This window comes from Chrysochloris asiatica, unplaced genomic scaffold (genome assembly GCF_000296735.1).
Source record: "Chrysochloris asiatica unplaced genomic scaffold, ChrAsi1.0 scaffold00042, whole genome shotgun sequence".
NCBI classification, from domain to species: Eukaryota; Metazoa; Chordata; class Mammalia; order Afrosoricida; family Chrysochloridae; genus Chrysochloris; species Chrysochloris asiatica.
In genome coordinates, this window is record NW_006408560.1 from 8,731,275 (window position 1) to 8,749,375 (window position 18,101).

At 36.5% G+C, this 18,101-nt stretch overlaps 1 protein-coding gene across 1 annotated transcript in view; it reads left to right on the forward strand.

The window, feature by feature from the left end:
• The window catches only part of SNX27 (sorting nexin family member 27), a 113,226-nt gene that overhangs the window by 69,300 nt on the left and 25,825 nt on the right, over window positions 1–18,101 (forward strand). Inside the window, exons 3-7 of the mRNA XM_006861425.1 lie at window positions 7,102–7,294; window positions 8,637–8,701; window positions 10,322–10,426; window positions 14,085–14,163; window positions 16,120–16,283. Of these exons, the coding sequence (XP_006861487.1) occupies window positions 7,102–7,294; window positions 8,637–8,701; window positions 10,322–10,426; window positions 14,085–14,163; window positions 16,120–16,283 (606 nt within the window). The remainder of the gene's footprint in view (window positions 1–7,101; window positions 7,295–8,636; window positions 8,702–10,321; window positions 10,427–14,084; window positions 14,164–16,119; window positions 16,284–18,101) is intronic.

Below are 18,101 nucleotides of genomic sequence, written 5' to 3' on the forward strand. Positions count from 1 at the left end.
CGTGGCATCAGGATTGGAGGAAGACTCATTAACAACCTGTGATATGCAGATGATACAACCTTGCTTGCTGAAAGTGAAGAGGACTGCAAACATTTACTGTTGAAGATCCAAGAGTACAGCCTTCGGTATGGATTATATCTCAATGTAAAGAAAGCAGAAGTCCTCACCACTGGACCATTAAACAACATTCTTATCAACAGAGAAAAGATTGAAGCTGTCAAGAACTACATTCTTCTTGGATCAACTGTCAACACTCACAGAAGGAGCAGTCAAGAAAATCAAACGACTTACTGCATTAGGCAAATGGTATTTTCAGTAACTTCATTTGCATGCGGAAGCTGGACAGTAAATAAGGAAGACTGTAGAAGAATTGATGCTTTTGAGTTATGGTGTTGGAGGAGAATATTGAAAGTGCACTGGGTTGCCAAAAGAACCAACAGATCTGTGTTGGAAGAAGTGCAGCCAGAGTGCTCCTTGGAGGCCAGGATGGCCAAACTTCATCTCTCATACTTTGGACGTATTGTCAGGTGAGACCAGTCACTGGAGAAGGATATCATGTTTGTTAAGGTGGAGGGTCAGAGAAAAAGAGAAGGACCTCCCCACCCCCCCAACGTGATGGATTGGCCAAGTGGCAGCATTGATGGACTGAAGCGTGACAACTGTAGTGAGGTTGGCCCAGGATTGGGCAGTGTTTCTCTTACTATGCATAAGGTCACTATGGGTCAATACCGACTCGATGGCACCTAACAATAACAACAACATCTCAGGCTGAAACTTGTTACACTCAAAAGGTGAGTTTATAGTGTCAGTATTCCAACTTAAGAGATCTTGTATGATATGGTCAGTTGAAAAGATTAATTACCAATGATCATAAAATTGCATATACCAGGAGTTCTTGTGTGGTGCTGTGGGTTAATGCACTGGACTGCAAAGTTGGTTTGATCCTCAAGGTCGGTGGTTCAAGCTCTCCAGCAGTTCCTTGGAAACCCTACACAGGGTCACTATGAGTCAGAACTGACTCAACGGCACTTAACAACAACAGCAACATTGTGTTTAGGGGACTCCTGTTGTGGCGCTGTAGAATAAGCACTGGACTGCGAACCACAAGGTCAGTGGTTCACACCTACCTGGTGTGAACTTCCTTGGAAATGCTGTACAGGATCACAATGAGTCAGAGTGACTCAACAGCACTTACCAACAACAACAACATTTTATTTGTTGATCTGCACTTGATGGCAAACCACAGGTCAAATCCACCACGTAGTGGTTCCTTTGAAATCCCATATAGGGTTGCTTTGAATCAGAACCAGCTTGACAGCACTTAATAGCAACAAGGTTGTATTTAAAGACAAGCTAGACTAACTTCCTCTAATTTCATCTATGAACTAACCAATCTGAAGATTTAAACTAAGGTGGAGAAGTCCCGAAGCATTGCATGCTAGTGTATGTCTCTAGTGTAGTTATGAATTAGTTCATATTTGACAGTGCTCCCCTTCAAGTCCAGAGAATATATTTTCTTTTGGAGATGATTGGCATTTATAACTTAACAGGCAGAGCAGCGCAGCAGAGACTAAGTGAATCAGATATTTTTTGCAAATGAATGTGTCTGAACCAAGGAAATGAATAGTAATAGATATTGGTTAATTTTAAGGATGAGTGAAGAAGAAAGCAGTCACTATCGTGAGCACAGGTAACTTAAAAATGATTTGATTTTTATGTGAGCCATCCATGCCAGCATTAAAGTATTAAAGTATTACTGAATTTCCAGGCATCCATCCTGTATAATATATCCATTCCCTTTTACTTGACATTTAAAAGGGTTATTTGATTTCAAAGGCTATTTATTTGCTGGTAGTCTCCATATCTTATGTAGAAACGGAAAGTTGAATTTATTCTCAGGGCTTCTTGTGGTAATTGTCACAAGGGCCTTTCAGGTGATAGGACTCTTTCTACTGTAGGAAATGTTTACTGGACATGAGACTACTGTGTCAGCCAGTCTTCCTGTGCATTAGCACAGACCTACTATTCTCTGGGAAGTGACATTTTGATTATCTTTGAACCAACAATGCCTCTAGGTAGTTTACCTTGGAGATATTGTGTCTTCCTTTCTAGACCACTGCATCAAAGCCAAAATCACAGTAAAGCCAGTCACACAAATTTTTTGTTTTCCCAGTACATATAAAAGTTATGTTAGAATAAACTGGTCTATTAAGTATTGTGAGAATTCTCAAAATGTGACACAGAGGATCAAAGTGAGTGCGTGCTGTTGGAAAAATTAATGTTGGAAAAATAATGTTAACTTGATGCAGCATTGCCACAAATCCTCAATTTGTAAAACACACAAAAGTACAATAAAGCACAATAAAAATAAATAAGTACAATAAAGAAAAATGCAATTAAACAAGGTATGTTTGTTCAACTAGAATTCTTTACTTAGTTTATGCTCATTCTAAGAATTTATCAGTCACTATGAATTGCCTTTTCTTTCTTCCTTGTGTAAGGAACTCAAGCTAGTTTTGCAACACCTATAGGGTTATGGACTTGCTTTTTAAGCAGAAGAATGGTGATGTTACTGGGACATTTGGTATGTTTCACTTGACAGAAATAAGTACACAAGACTAAACTGACTGACTAGGACTTGTTGAGAGTGCCTCGTTGAAGACAATGAGATATTTTCCTTTGTATGCTTTAGTACTTCAGAAGGCAGTGATGGGAATATATGATTCATTTATTTGAGTGGTGTCCACAGGAAGAAAACTCAATGCTAGGACCATGCACATGCCTAGAGGTTGTTTGAGAATGATTAGGGCTTTAGATTGTAATTGGGGAAGGGCTGTAGGAGAGGAGTTCTGAGTAAATAAATTATTAAGCATTTATTGCGCACACCCTAAATCCTGGTGTGGCACTATGGGCTAAAACACAGGACGGCAAAATCGGTTTGAACCATAAAGTCAGCAGTTCAAGCTTACCAGCTGCTCCTCAGGGTTGCTGTGGGTCAGAACCAACTGTACAGCACTTAACAACAACAACAACAGCATCCTAAATAAATAAGCATGGGAAAGATTTTGATTGAGTTTAAAGGAAAGGCCTTAGCTTGTAAATTATACTCGTTGATAAGATTTTGTTTATATGAGCACATCTATTTTGTGCTTATTTTAAATTATTTTTTCCCCAACTTTTTAATGTGAATTGAGTGGTTTAGAGATTATATCATAAGTCTTGCATTCGACGAATCATATACTTCATTACATGGTTGCAATCCCCTCCACGTACCAACAGTTAAACTTGATTTCTATTCACTTTGAGTCTCCCACTACCTTCATCTTTCCTCTGCTAGCCTTCCTCTTATCCTATATTGCCTGCCCTGTCACCCATATTAACATGTGTGTACACCCTAGTCTGTGATGAATTTTCCTTAACTCATGAATGATTTCCCTCAACAACCTTCATAGATTGTTTCTTTTATCAAGAAAATCTTTTTTCTGTCCTTTCTTTCTCTTCTAACAACATGCAGTTCACTTGGCGCGTAAGTTCTTCCAGGTTCAATCATGTTGTGATGTGTTTCACAGAATCATCATTATTCTTCAACGTTTCATAGTATTTCATTGTGTGTATATACCTAAGTTTGTTTATATATTCTGTTGATGGGCATTTAGGCTCTCTTTTTGATGTGTCTCTTGTAGATGGCATATTGAATGAAGTATACTGTTTTCTTCTCCATTCTGCTCTGTCTCTAGACTGGTGCATTTAATCTATTTACATCCAGTGTAATTATCAAGAGATATAAATTGGTTGCTGTCATTTTTTGGCGTGTGTTTTTTTTTTACTGCTAGATTCTTTGCTCTATATAATTTTCTATGCTGAGTTCATTTGTTTGTGAGTTTTTTCATTTTCTTTTCTGTTGTGTTAATGCTTACTAAATCTTTCTGGTTTTCCTCTATTTTTCATTTTGATGTGCAGATATATTATTTTTCTTTGGGGTTACTTATAATTTATTAGTTTTTTCCCTGCTTAAAACATTGTTTTATCTTGCTGTCTACTTAACTTCCTTGTCTTTTGGGGATTCTGTATCTACCCTGTTCCCTCTTTTTGCTTTGCAGTTGACTTCATTTTACATTGGTGTCTCTGGTTCCTTATATTAAGTCCTGTAGGTTTGTTTTGCTTTAAATACTTATATATCTGGGTAGATTTCTGAGTGGTGGTGTCATATAAGATAATCTCAGGTTGTTCTCTGCTGTTGGTTCTCAGTCGAAAGAAAACTGTTCAGCATTTTTTTGTAAAGTTTGTCTGGTCATTACAAATTCATTTAATTTCTATTTATCAGGAAATATCATAATTTTGCTATTGTGTATGAAGAACAGCTTTGCTGGGTATATGATTCTTGGTTGGCAATTTTTTTCTTTCAGAGTTTTGTATGTGTCATCCCATTGCCTTCTTGCCTGCATGGTTTCTGCTGAGAAATTAGTCTTATTGGCTCTTCTTTGTAAGTAAGTTTTCGTTTTCCCCAGTTTGCTCTCAGGATTCTTTCCTTGTCTTCGATTTTGGAAAGTTTGATTTTGACATGTTTTGGTGATTTTTCCTTTGGGATCTATCCTGTTTGGGGATCAATTTTCTTGAATGTTTATCTTCTGGTCTTTCATGCTGTTAGTGAAATTTTGTTCTAACAACTCTTCAACAATTTATTGTCTTTTATTGTTTGGAATTCCAGTCATTCATAAGTTGTTCTTCTTCATGGTGTCCCACATAACTCTTAGTCTCTCTTTGGATTTTTTTCAACCTTTTTCTGATTGTTTTTCTTTCATGTTAACATTGAGAGACTTACCTTCAAGTTCACTAACTCCGGCTTCCATTGCTTCAAATCTACTCCTTTGTTCTTTCAATGTATTATTCATTCTGAAACCTTAGTATTACTTTTCTGGATTTCTAAAAGCAGGTTTTGTGTTGTTTTAAAATTTGCATTTATTTTGTCTATTTGTTCTTGTAGCCTTTCCCTGAATTCTTTAGAAGTTTTTCTGTGTTCTCCTTGCTTTCCTCAATCTTTCTGTCAATCCGTAGAAGGTATCAAAGTATCATTCTTTTGAATTCTTTTTCAAGTAGTTTCATTACCTTTTTTTCCTCAGAAGTGTTTTCTGTCTCTGCATCTTGGTAATTTGTTAGGGTCATTTTCTCTTGTTTCTTTGTATCAACTAAAATTGTCTGTTTTTCTGGGACATTGTGGGGTTGTTGTATTTGTAAAAACAAACAGTGCAGTTATTAGAGTCCAAGGTGAGAAATCTCTGGTGGACTTCTGCAATTCAGGGAGCTCACAGGTGGCTGTGAAAGGGATGTGACAGCAGAGTTCTTGGCCCTAGATGTTCTGGCCCTTGAGTACCTTTTGGCTTTAGTGTTACCTCTGTTCAGGGCACTCAGTCTATAAGTAGTTTGCGGAGGCTTTTGATGAAGCTGGCTTCTGTTAGGACCACAGGGAAGCTGGGGGCAGCATGACTGGTTAAATGGTGGTCTGGTGGCTCTGTGGGTTTTGTAGGTTTGGAGCTGAACCCACCTAAATCCAGGCACCAAAGAGGCACAGTTAGATCCCTTACTCAACTGGCATGGCTCCTAAACGTGTGACTCTGTACTCCCAGAGAGCATGGTCTGTGCTGGTGGTAAATGAGGATGGGAGCTGGCCACACCTCTGGTCACCAGGGGAGCGTGGGGAAAAGAAGAAATCATATGTTACCATTGGCCTGCTTGAATCTGCTCTCTCAGGGCTCCCTCCACTACCCAGTCTGCTCATAAGATGGTCGAGCTGTGTCTGGCCAGCCATTCACTAGTCAGTCTCCCTCTGTTGCCATCTTTGCTCAGCATCTCCTCCCAGCAAACACCCCATCCTCTTCTCTAAGCAATCTTTAGAAGGTCAAGATGTCAAAATTTTCATCTGTGTGTTATATTTGGCCTATTATACCTTTGTTGTAAAGGGTCCTTGTGTTGCATCTGCCTAGTCTGCCATCTTGCCAGAAGTATCACATTTTAAATTCTTAATTGATTTTTGTTAGGCCAGTCATTGTAATTAATCTGTAGTCTTTACATTATTTGATATGTTCTACGATAGAAGCTAACTTGGATTTTTTTTGTTATTTATTATTCATTCTACCACTTTCTTTTTGTTAGACATATATTAAAAAATTGCATATACATGTATTCATCTGTTCAACAAAAACCTCTTCATGAAGATTTTCTCTTTATTGTTAAGCAGAGTTTCTTGGAGTACATGTATTCTTCCTTTTTATCATTGTTATTCCTGTCTTAATTATGGAAGGAAAAAAAAATAAATCAAGAAATATCCAACTTCAGGAAAGGATTTTTTTTAAAAAATTGTAAAAATGCTACTATTACGATGTTAAATTGGCAACAAAATACTGTGTTACATATATCTTTGCAACAATTTAAAAAAATGTCACCATTAAATCCATTGTTAGACCTTTTCTTTGGAATGAACTTTAGAGCCAGTTTAGGAGCCCCAGTGGCACAGTGGTGAAGTGCTTAACTGCCAACCAAAAAGTCTGGTTTGAACCCACCCACTGCTCTTCAGAAGACCGATATGCCAGTCTGTTTCTACAGAGATTGATAGTCTTGGAAACCCTGTAAGGAAGTCCTACAGGGTCGCTATGAGTAGTAATTAACTTACCAGCTACAAGGTTGGTTTGGGGGTTCAGAGCCAGTTTGGGCCATGTATCATGGCCTTTATTTATAACCAACCCTAGTTTTTCACGACCACCCCCTCCAAATTGGCTTGCCTGTTCATTCAATTTGACTTTGAATGACTTTTAACTGTCTGAAAATGAAATCTACCTTTAAAAGCTGATAATTCCCTTTGAAAATATTTAAAACAGTTTATTAGAGATAATTTTAGTAGTAAAAATAAGTTTGTGGCTCTAAGAAGGAGGTAGCCCTGTTTGGTATTTATAACTTTTGACATGTGTTTTTAAGTAAGTGACTTTGAACATGTTCTCAATTAAGTGTTTACCAGAATTCACCAATATCCATCTGAACCTGACTCTAGATCATTCTGTAATTTCATCCATCATAAGTGGGCTTTTCTTTGCTCTTTTCCTTCACCAGGTATACAATGTTTACATGGCAGGGAGACAACTGTGTTCTAAGCGGTACCGGGAGTTTGCCATCTTACACCAGAACCTGAAGAGAGAATTTGCCAACTTTACATTTCCCCGACTGCCAGGGAAGTGGCCGTTCTCATTATCAGAGCAGCAGTTAGATGCCAGACGTCGGGGGTTGGAAGAATACTTAGAAAAAGGTAAGTCAGACTACTGAACTCTACAGTCTTAAGTAGACATGTTGTTAAGTGCTGTTGAGCCAGTTCTGACTTATAGCAACCCTGTATAGATAGGTTTTGGGCATATGGTACAACTCTCAAATGTCATAGTTAAGTTTCTTATAACAAAAGTCAAGTTTCTAGCTACAGGTATTTAATGAGCTGAGCTTTGAAGGCACTGGACAAAAATGTCCAGTACAGTGATTACTAGCCTATGTTTTATTGGCTCACTGCACATTTAACAACAACAGAAAGATGCATACTTTGTTATTGATGTATGTATTAAGGACCTTTATTTATAGGGTTATTATTTGCCAGTAGATACATTTTATAGCTCACAGAAAGGACCTGGCTTCTTTACATTATAGCTGTGTAATTTGTTAGCTACATTATTGCTTTTTCTTGAAAATAACTAGTTTAATAGGATAATGGTCTTATCTGGTATTTAGTTATTCTTTGTCTTTTTTTCCTTAAATAAGAACTTATTGACCTAATTGAATTTAAAAAAAATTTTTTTTGGTAGAGAGTTTTATCTTGGAAAAAAATATTTCCCTATAGAAGGTAGTGAAACTTCCTAATATGTTTTTAGCTTTTTTTTCTGCCATGGAATGGCCTCTAAACATAGCTCTTGGGAAATGAGTATGTGTATAATTTTTTTAATCAAATAGAAATAAAATCATCAGTGTAATTTACCATCTTCAGGAGAGTGTGAGGAAATTAACTTTCTTAGATTTGGACGATTAACTGCCTACCTGTGTGTTCTCTTTCCTTCCTTTCTTCTTTTTTGGGGGGAAGGGGTTGTTGTTATTTTGAGGGTAAAGTCAGTGAGATAAAATGATATCCTCAGTCTATTATTTATTTGCCTACCCATTATTCCCAAAGTGACTTTAAATGCATTTATGATTTTCTGACTGACCTGTTTGTAGGCTAAATGAATATATTCCTTTTATGTTTCAGTTTTGTAACTGGTTTATTCCTGGTTCACATATCCTTTCTAATGCCTCTTTTACCCCATGCTCTATTGTTTTAGTTTGTTCATAGTTTAGGCAAGACTACAAAGTTAGATTTATTGAACTTTTTTTTTTTCCTTGTGTGACTTCCTTTGGCTATGTTTAATGTTTTTAGCAAGCTACATCTTTGTATATTCTATTATTTTCCTGTGCTAGACCATATCTAAATGAATATCTAAAATCGCATGCACGAAGGATAGCATGCTGCCTTAGCATTGCGTGCTACTGATGATTTCTCCTTAACCTTGTTATGTTCTTGAGTTTATGTTCTTAGTTTAGGACCTTGTGACAGGTTTGATTTTTGTTTTCTTTAGTGTGTTCAATACGAGTCATTGGTGAGAGTGACATCATGCAGGAATTTCTGTCAGAATCAGATGAGGTAGGTGAATAACTGTTTTAGTGACTATATAACTTCGAGCTTACTGATCAAAAGAATAATGTCAATTATGAATTGAATTATCATAGCTCTCCAAACAACTGTATTCTTTCAACATCTCTTTATATGTATTCTGCTTATTCTTGAAAACCTTATGCCAAGTACATTGTCTTTTTGAGGACTTCTCTGAGGGCAATCAAGTCATCGATTGTTTATTTCATCAAAAATGTCTCCAGTTAGCACCACACTATTATCACCTTGTTACCATCTTATTCTCTAATAATAAGATTATTACTTTATAGTTTTATCTTATATTACCATCTTATTCTCCAATAATAAGATTATTACTTTATAGTTTTATCTTACTAAAGTGAATTATGAGTCTTCACTGTTGTTAACTGGAAGGTTGGTGGTTCAGATCTACCCAGAGGCCCCCACAGAAGAATGCTTTGGCAGTCTACTTTGGAATGATCACAGACACTGAAGACCCAGTGGAGCACATTTCTACTTTGAGAAACATGGGTTCACCATGAGTTGGAATCAACTCATTGGCAACTGGTTTTTAAATTTCATTTTGGTTTTAGAATATGAACTAACTATAGGTAAGATCTGAATCTTGACCATCTTCATATTCCCAGTGTCTACCACAATATCAAACATGTTACAGGTGCTTGTTGTTGTTGTTGTTAAGTGCCGTCGAGTCGGTTTCGACCCATAGCGACCCTGAATAGGGTTTCCGAGGCTGTAAATCTCTACGGGAGCAGATCGCCTCATCTTTATAGGTGCTTAGTATGTATTAAATGGGAGAATGAATATTTAATACTAATATATTAGTATGGTATATTATTTTTATCTGTATATGACTTATAAGTTTCTTACGCACAAGAGCTTATAAAAAGTAGTGCTTAGGATGGTTTTAAGCAATTTCTTTTTTTTAAGTGTTAAATGGAGCTGGAATTGTTCCTCAATAATTATTTCTCTCTAATGAGAATTACAAGGTAAAAAGTCAGTTAAGAGGAATGTATTAATCATCAGAAGCAGTAAGAAATAAGAATTTCTTTTGAATTAAGAAAGAAAGTAATGTATCTTTGCTAAAAAAAAAAAAAAAAATTGGGCACGAGACTAACAACTCACATTCTTGAACCTCATAAATTTTTCGTTTCAGAGATACCATGATTAATTATTTCACGGTTCAGAAAGGACCTTAAGATAACCACTTGAGCAAATCAAATATACCTAATCACTTAAAACCGGGGAATATTTGTTGAAACTACCACTTTCAATTGTTGTCTTCTGTTGTTTTTGAGATCTGAATGGGGTAAAGGGAGTAACCCAAAAAATCTCATCTGTGCTTTGCCTAGACTGCTTCACACAAGATTACTATTTTGAAATGTGAACATGTTGCATTCAACATGTTTCTTTCCTGTTTGTTCATCTTAAAGGTTAACTTCTGCTTTCGCCTAATAAGTCAGTTTTATGACTTATAAATGCATTGACTGTGAAAGTGTCTTTTTTTCCTCTCCTTTACATTGGAACTCAATTCTTCTCTATCATATGTTGAGTTTATTGTTAAGCTAGAGAGGGTAAATAAGTCAAATTCTTTCTCTGTGTCTTTCCTCTCAGAACTACAACGGTGTGTCGGACGTAGAGCTGAGAGTGGCTTTACCAGATGGAACAACAGTTACAGTCAGGGTTAAAAAGAACAGTACTACAGACCAAGTCTATCAGGTAAATTAAAGCTGAACAAAAAGAATGATGTAAACACTAAATGAGTTAAGACATAAGGTGATTAGCATGTCGGGTACATCACAAATACGATACATGTCACCTACTATTATTGTTGTTATTATTCATGTAAAATACTTTGCCTTCTTTGAAAGAAAAAGTGCATTAAAAATTCCAGTTTATAGTGGTTGTGATTAAGAGTCCCTGGGTGGCACAGATAGTTAAACTCTTGACTAATAGCCAAAAGGTTGGCAGTTCAAATCTACCTACAGGCACCAGGACTACTTCCGAAAGGTCACAGCCTTGAAAACCCTACTTTGAACACAGTAGGGTGCCATGAGTCGCAGTCAGCTCAGTGACAACTAATAACAAGTAGTTGTGATTACCCATGGCCAGTTGAGATGATTCTTACTCCTAGCAACCCTATAGGGTAGCGAAGAACTGTTTCTAAGGCTGTAAATCTTTATGGTGGCAGACGGCCTCATCTTTCTCTTGCAGAGTAGCTTTTGGTTAAGCTCTGCTTAACCCATTGTGCAGCCAGGACTCCTAGATGTGATTAACTCTTCCCTTTTTATTGTAAAAATCAGCATACATGAAAATGGAATAGTACAGTGAAAATCCATATTGTTGTTTTAAAGTGCCGTTGAGTTGGTACCAAATCATAGTGACCCAGTAAAGGATTTCTGATGAGCAGCTGGTGAGTTTGAACTGCCAACCTTGTAATTCAGACCGATTTTGCCGTCCTGCATCTCCACAATCATCACTAATATCCAATACGTAACAAGATTCTGCAAAATTTGCATCATCCTTTATAAGTTGGGTGGGGTTTTTTTAGCTCATATTACTGGATTTCTGTGTATTTTAGTATGCATCTGTAAAATATATATAGACATAACCACAATGCTATTGCTGTTATTTTTGTTAAGTGCCTTCGAGTCAGTTCCGACTCATAGTAGCAACCCTGTATAAGGTTTCCGAGGACCCGCTGGTGAGTGTGAACTGCCCAGTCTAGCAATTCAAACTGACCTTAAGGTTGAATGCTTATCCACGGAGCCACATCCACAATGCCATTATCAAGCCTAAAAAAATTAGTATTTCCTTGGCATTGTGTTAGTTACCTAGTCAAACTTCCCTAGTTGTCTAAAAATTACTTTTTATGGTTGGTTTGTTAAAATCTGGTTCTAAACAAGGTCCTCATGGCACATTTGGTTTTTCTGACTGCTTTAATATAGAGCAGTTCTTTGCCTGTTTTTTTGTTTGTTTTGTGTTCATACCATTGTTGTGTTACAGAAATTAGGTCAGTGTCCTGTGGAGTGTCCCATATTCTGAATTTACCTGTTTGTATCCTTGTGGTGTCATTTAATGTATCTTTGTATCTCCTTGTATTTGCTTTATAAAAATGGGCAATTTCTCTAAAGGCTTATATTAGATTCCAGTTCAGTTGTAATTGGTAACAGTATACGTAATCTTACTTCTCAACAGGAGGTATACAATACACATCTATCCCACTTTTAGTGAAATTAAGATTAGTTTGTAGGTTTAGGGGTCATAAGTGCTGTTAACCTGATCTCTCCATTATAAAGCACCCCATTGATTTCAAAGGAATATAGCCACGGATGATCACTGCCTTAATGAACAATTTCTTTAAAGGTTGCAAAGTAGTAATTTACTGATTCTCTTATTTCTTCCACATTTATGAACTAGAATTTCTGTAACTAAGGCAACTTAATTATCCTGAAATACAGTTTGTATAGTGAAGAGAGGATAAGCTTTTAATTCTTTACTTCTGTTGCTGATTTTCAGAGTAAAGAATTGATGCCCTAGTTGATGTTTAGTGGACTAATCGTTTTTTTTTCATACAATGTAGGTTTGTAGATATTCAGTGTGATCTAATCAGTTGCACAGATTATCATTTTGGCGCTTATTGTTCCATCTTTGGTTAATGGAAACACCTTCATGTCTGCTGCTGTATTATTTTGATACTACCCATTCATTTAAGATAGGTTGTTTGCTGTTCGTTATAACAAGCTGTCTGTCCCAAGCTCATCTTTATATGTTTCCTACCCTAGATACAGAATTCACCATTTACCCACATGAGTCTTGGTTCCTTTTAGTGAGTGATGGTACTTAAGGCTCCTTATTTTAGACTTTTTTATTGGCCTTTAACCCTGATACAATCAATATTTTCAAGGAGGATAACAGGTTTTGGGTATTTTTCTTTTATAGAAAACAAGAAGTCTACCCCCTATACGTTTACTCATAGACCCTATCTATGACAGAGGGTTTACATGTGGCACTGTAGAATAAGCACTGGACTGTTAATCATCAGGTTGGCAGTTTAAACCCACCAGCCAGTCCTTGGAAACCCGTTACAGGGTCTCTGTGAATCAGAATCAACTTGCAGCAATTTACGAGAATAAGGTTATTTCTGCAATTATGCAGTGATGGAATGGTTGCAAGGAAAACACTCATTTTACAGCTTGCTGAGATTTTCTTTGCTTTGCTTTTTTCAGTGTTTCTTTAGCAAAGCCTTGTGTTTTTATACTCCTCCTCTGTTTTTGAGACATTTAGCTAGGAACCAGTTTCAGACCTGGAGAACATTTTTGTTTCTATCCAGTACACTTAAAGTCTCTAGTTGTTTCCTCACCTCAGGAATGGACTGAGGTAGAATATGTGAGCAGATAGGGGAAGAAAGGGGTATGATTGTGTTTGGTTTATTCAGGAGCTCTGGTAGCGTAGTGGTGACGAATCGGACTGTGAACCGAAAGGTCAGCAGTTCGAAACTACCAGCTGCTCTGCGGGAGAAAGATGAAGCGGTCTGCTCCGGTAAAGATTTACAGCCTCGGAAACCCTGTTCAGGGTCGCTATGGGTCGAAACCGACTCGACGGCATTTAACAACAACAATTCATGTTAAACAATTTCATCTAAATTAATTAACTTCTTTATATTGCAGTTGACCTGGAAAAGCAATTTTGGTATTCTTGTATTTATATTTTTAAACTCAAGAACCAGAGCTTTAAAATAGTGTATGTTAACTTGTATCCAGAGCTCTAGTAGCATAGAGGTTATGAGTCAAGTTACTAACCTCCAGGTTAGCAGTTTGAAACTACCAGTTGTTCTGTGGGAGAAAGATGAGGCTTTTTGCACCTGTAAAAATGTGCAGCCTCAGAAACTCTATACAGGGTCGCTATGAGTCGGAACTGACTCCCCAGCATGCCAACAACTTGATTTAAATGTCGGTAGAATATGTGAGACTGGAGATGAAGGCTCTTAACATCTGTCTTTATCAAGCACATTTTCTCTAAGCGCTGTTCAAAAAACCATTTGAGGATGGAGTCTTATTTTAGAAAGGAAAGCTGATATTTAAGGAGAGACCGTTTTCAGATCATATATAGAAGGGGTGAGGGGAGCTCATATTTAAAGATCATAGTTGTTTGGGTTAAATACAGGAATTTCCCCCTTCTCATTTACAATACACAGGCATGAATGCATATACATTTGTATGCAAACAAAAATAGCTGTGAACCAGGAATTTAATTTTTGTGAAGCTAAGGTGACCGCCATTTCCCTTTCTCCCTTATATTCATATACATGTCTTCTCCCACAGCGTTGTCTGATTCACTTTCCCTGAAACTAATCTGTCCTGTTGGTATACTTTAGGCTATTGCAGCAAAGGTTGGCATGGACAGTACAACAGTGAATTACTTTGCCTTATTTGAAGTCATCAATCATTCCTTTGGTAAGTGCCGGTGGGTGGCTAATACTAAATTTTGTTTGGGGGTATTCTGTTCTATTACCATCGATTGAAGTTTTTAGAAGTTATCTAACTGAAACTATTTGCCTAGAGCAGAAGAGCTGAAGACAAAAGGAGACCCCCACTCATTAGAATTTCTGCAGTAAGCAGACCAGGCAAATCTTGTTAAGTGCAGGTTCTTAGGGTATCTGATCACTGTTGATCTGTTTTCCTCATTTGTAAGTTACATCCAGAACTGAATCAAATATTTTCATGAAATTCTTTTTAAGTCAAAGGCTCATAATTCACATATTATAATGAAACAGCCTTAAAAAGGGGGGTTTGTTTTGTTTTGTTTTTATTTAAAGAAAAATAATTTTTTGTATCCAGGAGTTAAGAGTTGTCTTATTAGAAGTTTATACTTTAGTGCATATGTTTTAAGTTTCTGTGTGACTAGATTTCTACTTCCTAGGAAATTTTATTGTACGGTGACAGGAAGTTTCTGTTATATTGTATTTTATAAAAGCTAGGACTGATGGTTACATTGGCTGCACAAAGGGGAGGAAAGCTGAGGGTTCGCTCTGAATGACATGTTTCCTACAGTTTATACATCTTTTCCACAACATTTGTAACACACACACACACAGGTTAAGGCCAGAAATAACTTAGACAATATTGATTGAATGGACCTGCCTCATCCTAGAAAGAGGGAGAGAAGTTTGGTAGACCTGGGTCCCCTTATGGTCCCAGGTCAAGTTAGAACAACCTTTAAGCAGTCATATTACTGTTATTCTTTTTCTTACTGATTTCCTGCTCACCCACTGCTGTTGAGTCTTTTCTGACTCATAATGACCATGTAGAATAGAACAGAACAGATCCATAGGGTTTCTGAGACTACAATTCTTTACAGGAGTAGACTGCCTCATCTTTCCCTCATGGGCCAGCTGGTGGGTTTCAACCACTGACCTTTTTGTTAGCATTCCAGCATTTAACCTGTGCCACTAGGGATCCTTATTTCCCTACAGTCTGACTTAAAACACACAGCAAAGACATTTGCCATCTAATCAGTTCTACCTCTTGGCAACCCTGTGTGTGTCAGAGTAGAACTGCACCCCATAGAGTTTTCAAGGCTGTGACCTTTTAGAAGATTACCAGGCTTTTCTTCTTAGCCACCTCCAGGTGAATTCACACTGCCAACCTTTTAGTTCATAGTTGAGCACTTAACTGTTTGTGCCACCCAGTCAGACTAAGTGGATGTAAATGATATTTCAAAGGATCACTAGGGAACCAGGATACTTGTGTTCTAATATCATTCTTCTTCGCTTTGATTTTACATTCTATAAAATGGGAAAGAGTATATCTGCAGTTTTCAGTATCACAAAGCCAAGTAAACAGCAAAGGAAGAAAATACTGAGCCGATCCAAAGAAAGAAAGCATAGAAATGAAAAGTGATGGTGTTTGTTTTTACCCTGAGTGTCCACTGTTCGGGTTTTTTGAGAAGCAGGGGAAGAATAACAAAAATCTTTCAGTTCTTAGTAAGAAAGCAGTTCATTGAGATTTGCAACATGAGAAATTGTGGGTGCGCCATAACTGGGTGAGTTAGAGGAAAGGCTTACTTTAAAGTAATTGATGGACATCGGCTATAACTTCCCAGAGAATGGATAAGATAATTTAAATAAATTTGTAGTTAGTGCTGTCTGCAAAGTCAGCATGTTAACTGAAGGGCCTGTCGATCAGGCCAGTTTGAGGGTCAACAGTAGTCATAGTTAAAAGGGGTAGATTTGCCTAAACAGATTGTTATTTTATACTCCCTAAGCAGAGCTTCTTGCTGTATTTGAGCTGATGTTCTGATCTCATTTGATTAGTATAATCTGCCATTCTTGATCTATCTCACACAGTTTATACTAGGAACATTTCTTATATACCTCTTCATTCTGGCTTTATTTGTTTTGTCTCCTCTAGTACGTAAGCTGGCACCCAATGAATTTCCTCACAAACTCTACGTCCAGAATTATACATCAGCTGTGCCAGGCACTTGCCTGACCATTCGGAAATGGCTTTTTACAACAGAAGAGGAGATCCTTTTAAATGACAATGACCTTGCTGTTACCTACTTCTTTCATCAGGTGGGTGAATTGATGTTCCTGGAAAGAACTAATTTCTTTTTCAGTTTGTATGGAGTGGATAATTTGCCAGTTGAGTGTGAATACTTAGGTGTGTCCGGGATCTCAGTTACGTTGTAAAATATTCTATCCCATTTCACAAAATATAGATAAGGTTGCAAAATGAAGATACCGAGTTTGGAAAAATACTATAGCTGGTTTTTCAACAACAAATGAGTATTCTGGCTATGTACATATATACACAGACTTTAAAGCATCCAATGGCTCTGCAGGGTTTATTATGAAGAACAGTAGTTTCCCCAGCCTCACCTCCTTCAGTAGGCAGCCACAGTCATTTCTTTTGGATGATTTGATTAGTTATTTACCTTCATGTGTCTGTTATAACTTCGTTATACATTGGAATTCAAAGAAAATAATATTGCCACAAACTTTTTTAAGTCACTCCAATATGACCATGCTGGCTGAGAATTTCCATTTCCACCCCAGATATATTGAATCAGATTTTACATTTTTTCAAGATCCCCAGGTGATTCTTTTAGATCCCCAGGTGAACCTTATGTATACTCACAGATCTGTACTCTGTGTCTGTACTCTGGGTCTCTATTTTATGAAGGGGTTTCAAAAAGTTTGTGGAAAATGGAATTAAAATATAATAGAATTTTTCCACAAACTTTTTGAAACCCCTCATATTGATCTGTTTCTATTTTTGACACAGTACTCCCTTTCAATTGTTGTTTTTACATAATACATTTAAATATTTGGTAAGGTTAAAAATAAGTTCTTTTAGAATGCTTGATATTCTTGCCCATTTTATGTTTTCCAAATTTTTAGACCATTTCATAACATTTAATGACATATTTTGTTACATTCTTGCTGAAATTTTGTTAAATTTATCATTTCATTTGAGCAGAATCACCATATTTATTAATGGTAGTATTCCCATTTAGGTACATGTTTCTGATTTTTTAACTGCTCATTCATTTTCCCAAATAAAAAGATACAGTATTGTTTTATTTATGCCCCCATGAAATACGTTCTGATTTTCATGAGTGCAATATTTTTTCCGTTGCATTGCTGGAATGGGAAAATCATTAGACTACGAGTCAGAATATCTGGTTTAAGTACAAACTCTACATTTGGTACATTCTTAGCATAGCTTTGCTAAAATCTGTCTTCTAATCTATTAAAGGAAAATAATAGTACCTCATAATTGTTACTGTTTTTTAAGTATAAAACTTTAAATGAGATGCATGGAGCATGTAGAATTGCTTGATGAATTGTAAAGATGTACCATAAGTATTTAACTATTTAGAAAAACTATTACTTTTGTAGTAGGATCTTGTTTTTTGAACACAGATGATTACCTCAAATGGTTCTTTGACTAGGTGAGCAGTTGTGTCTTCTGGGAGATAGTATTACATTTTTCCCTTACTAAATTTTAGTTATCTCTTATATCATACTTTGATGATGGGAATATCTAGTGCTATCATATTTTATCAGTTCTAAAATGTCATAAATTTTAAGATGGACCATTATTTTTAAAAAGGAAGGAAAAAGCCTGACAATTAAATTGACACAGTGTTCATTATAAAATGTATCTCAGTTTCACAGATATTAAAAAGTGCAACTTCAAATTGATGAAATGCTACATAATAATGATGCTAAAGATCCTTTTTCTTTTTTTAAAAAAAAGGAATAAGATGAAAATTCATGATAGAATATATTTAAATTTTGACTAGCCCAGATATATTGAACATACATATTTAAATTGCTCCTTCCTGATAGCTCACTAAAATAACAGTAGAATTTTAAAAGGCTCTG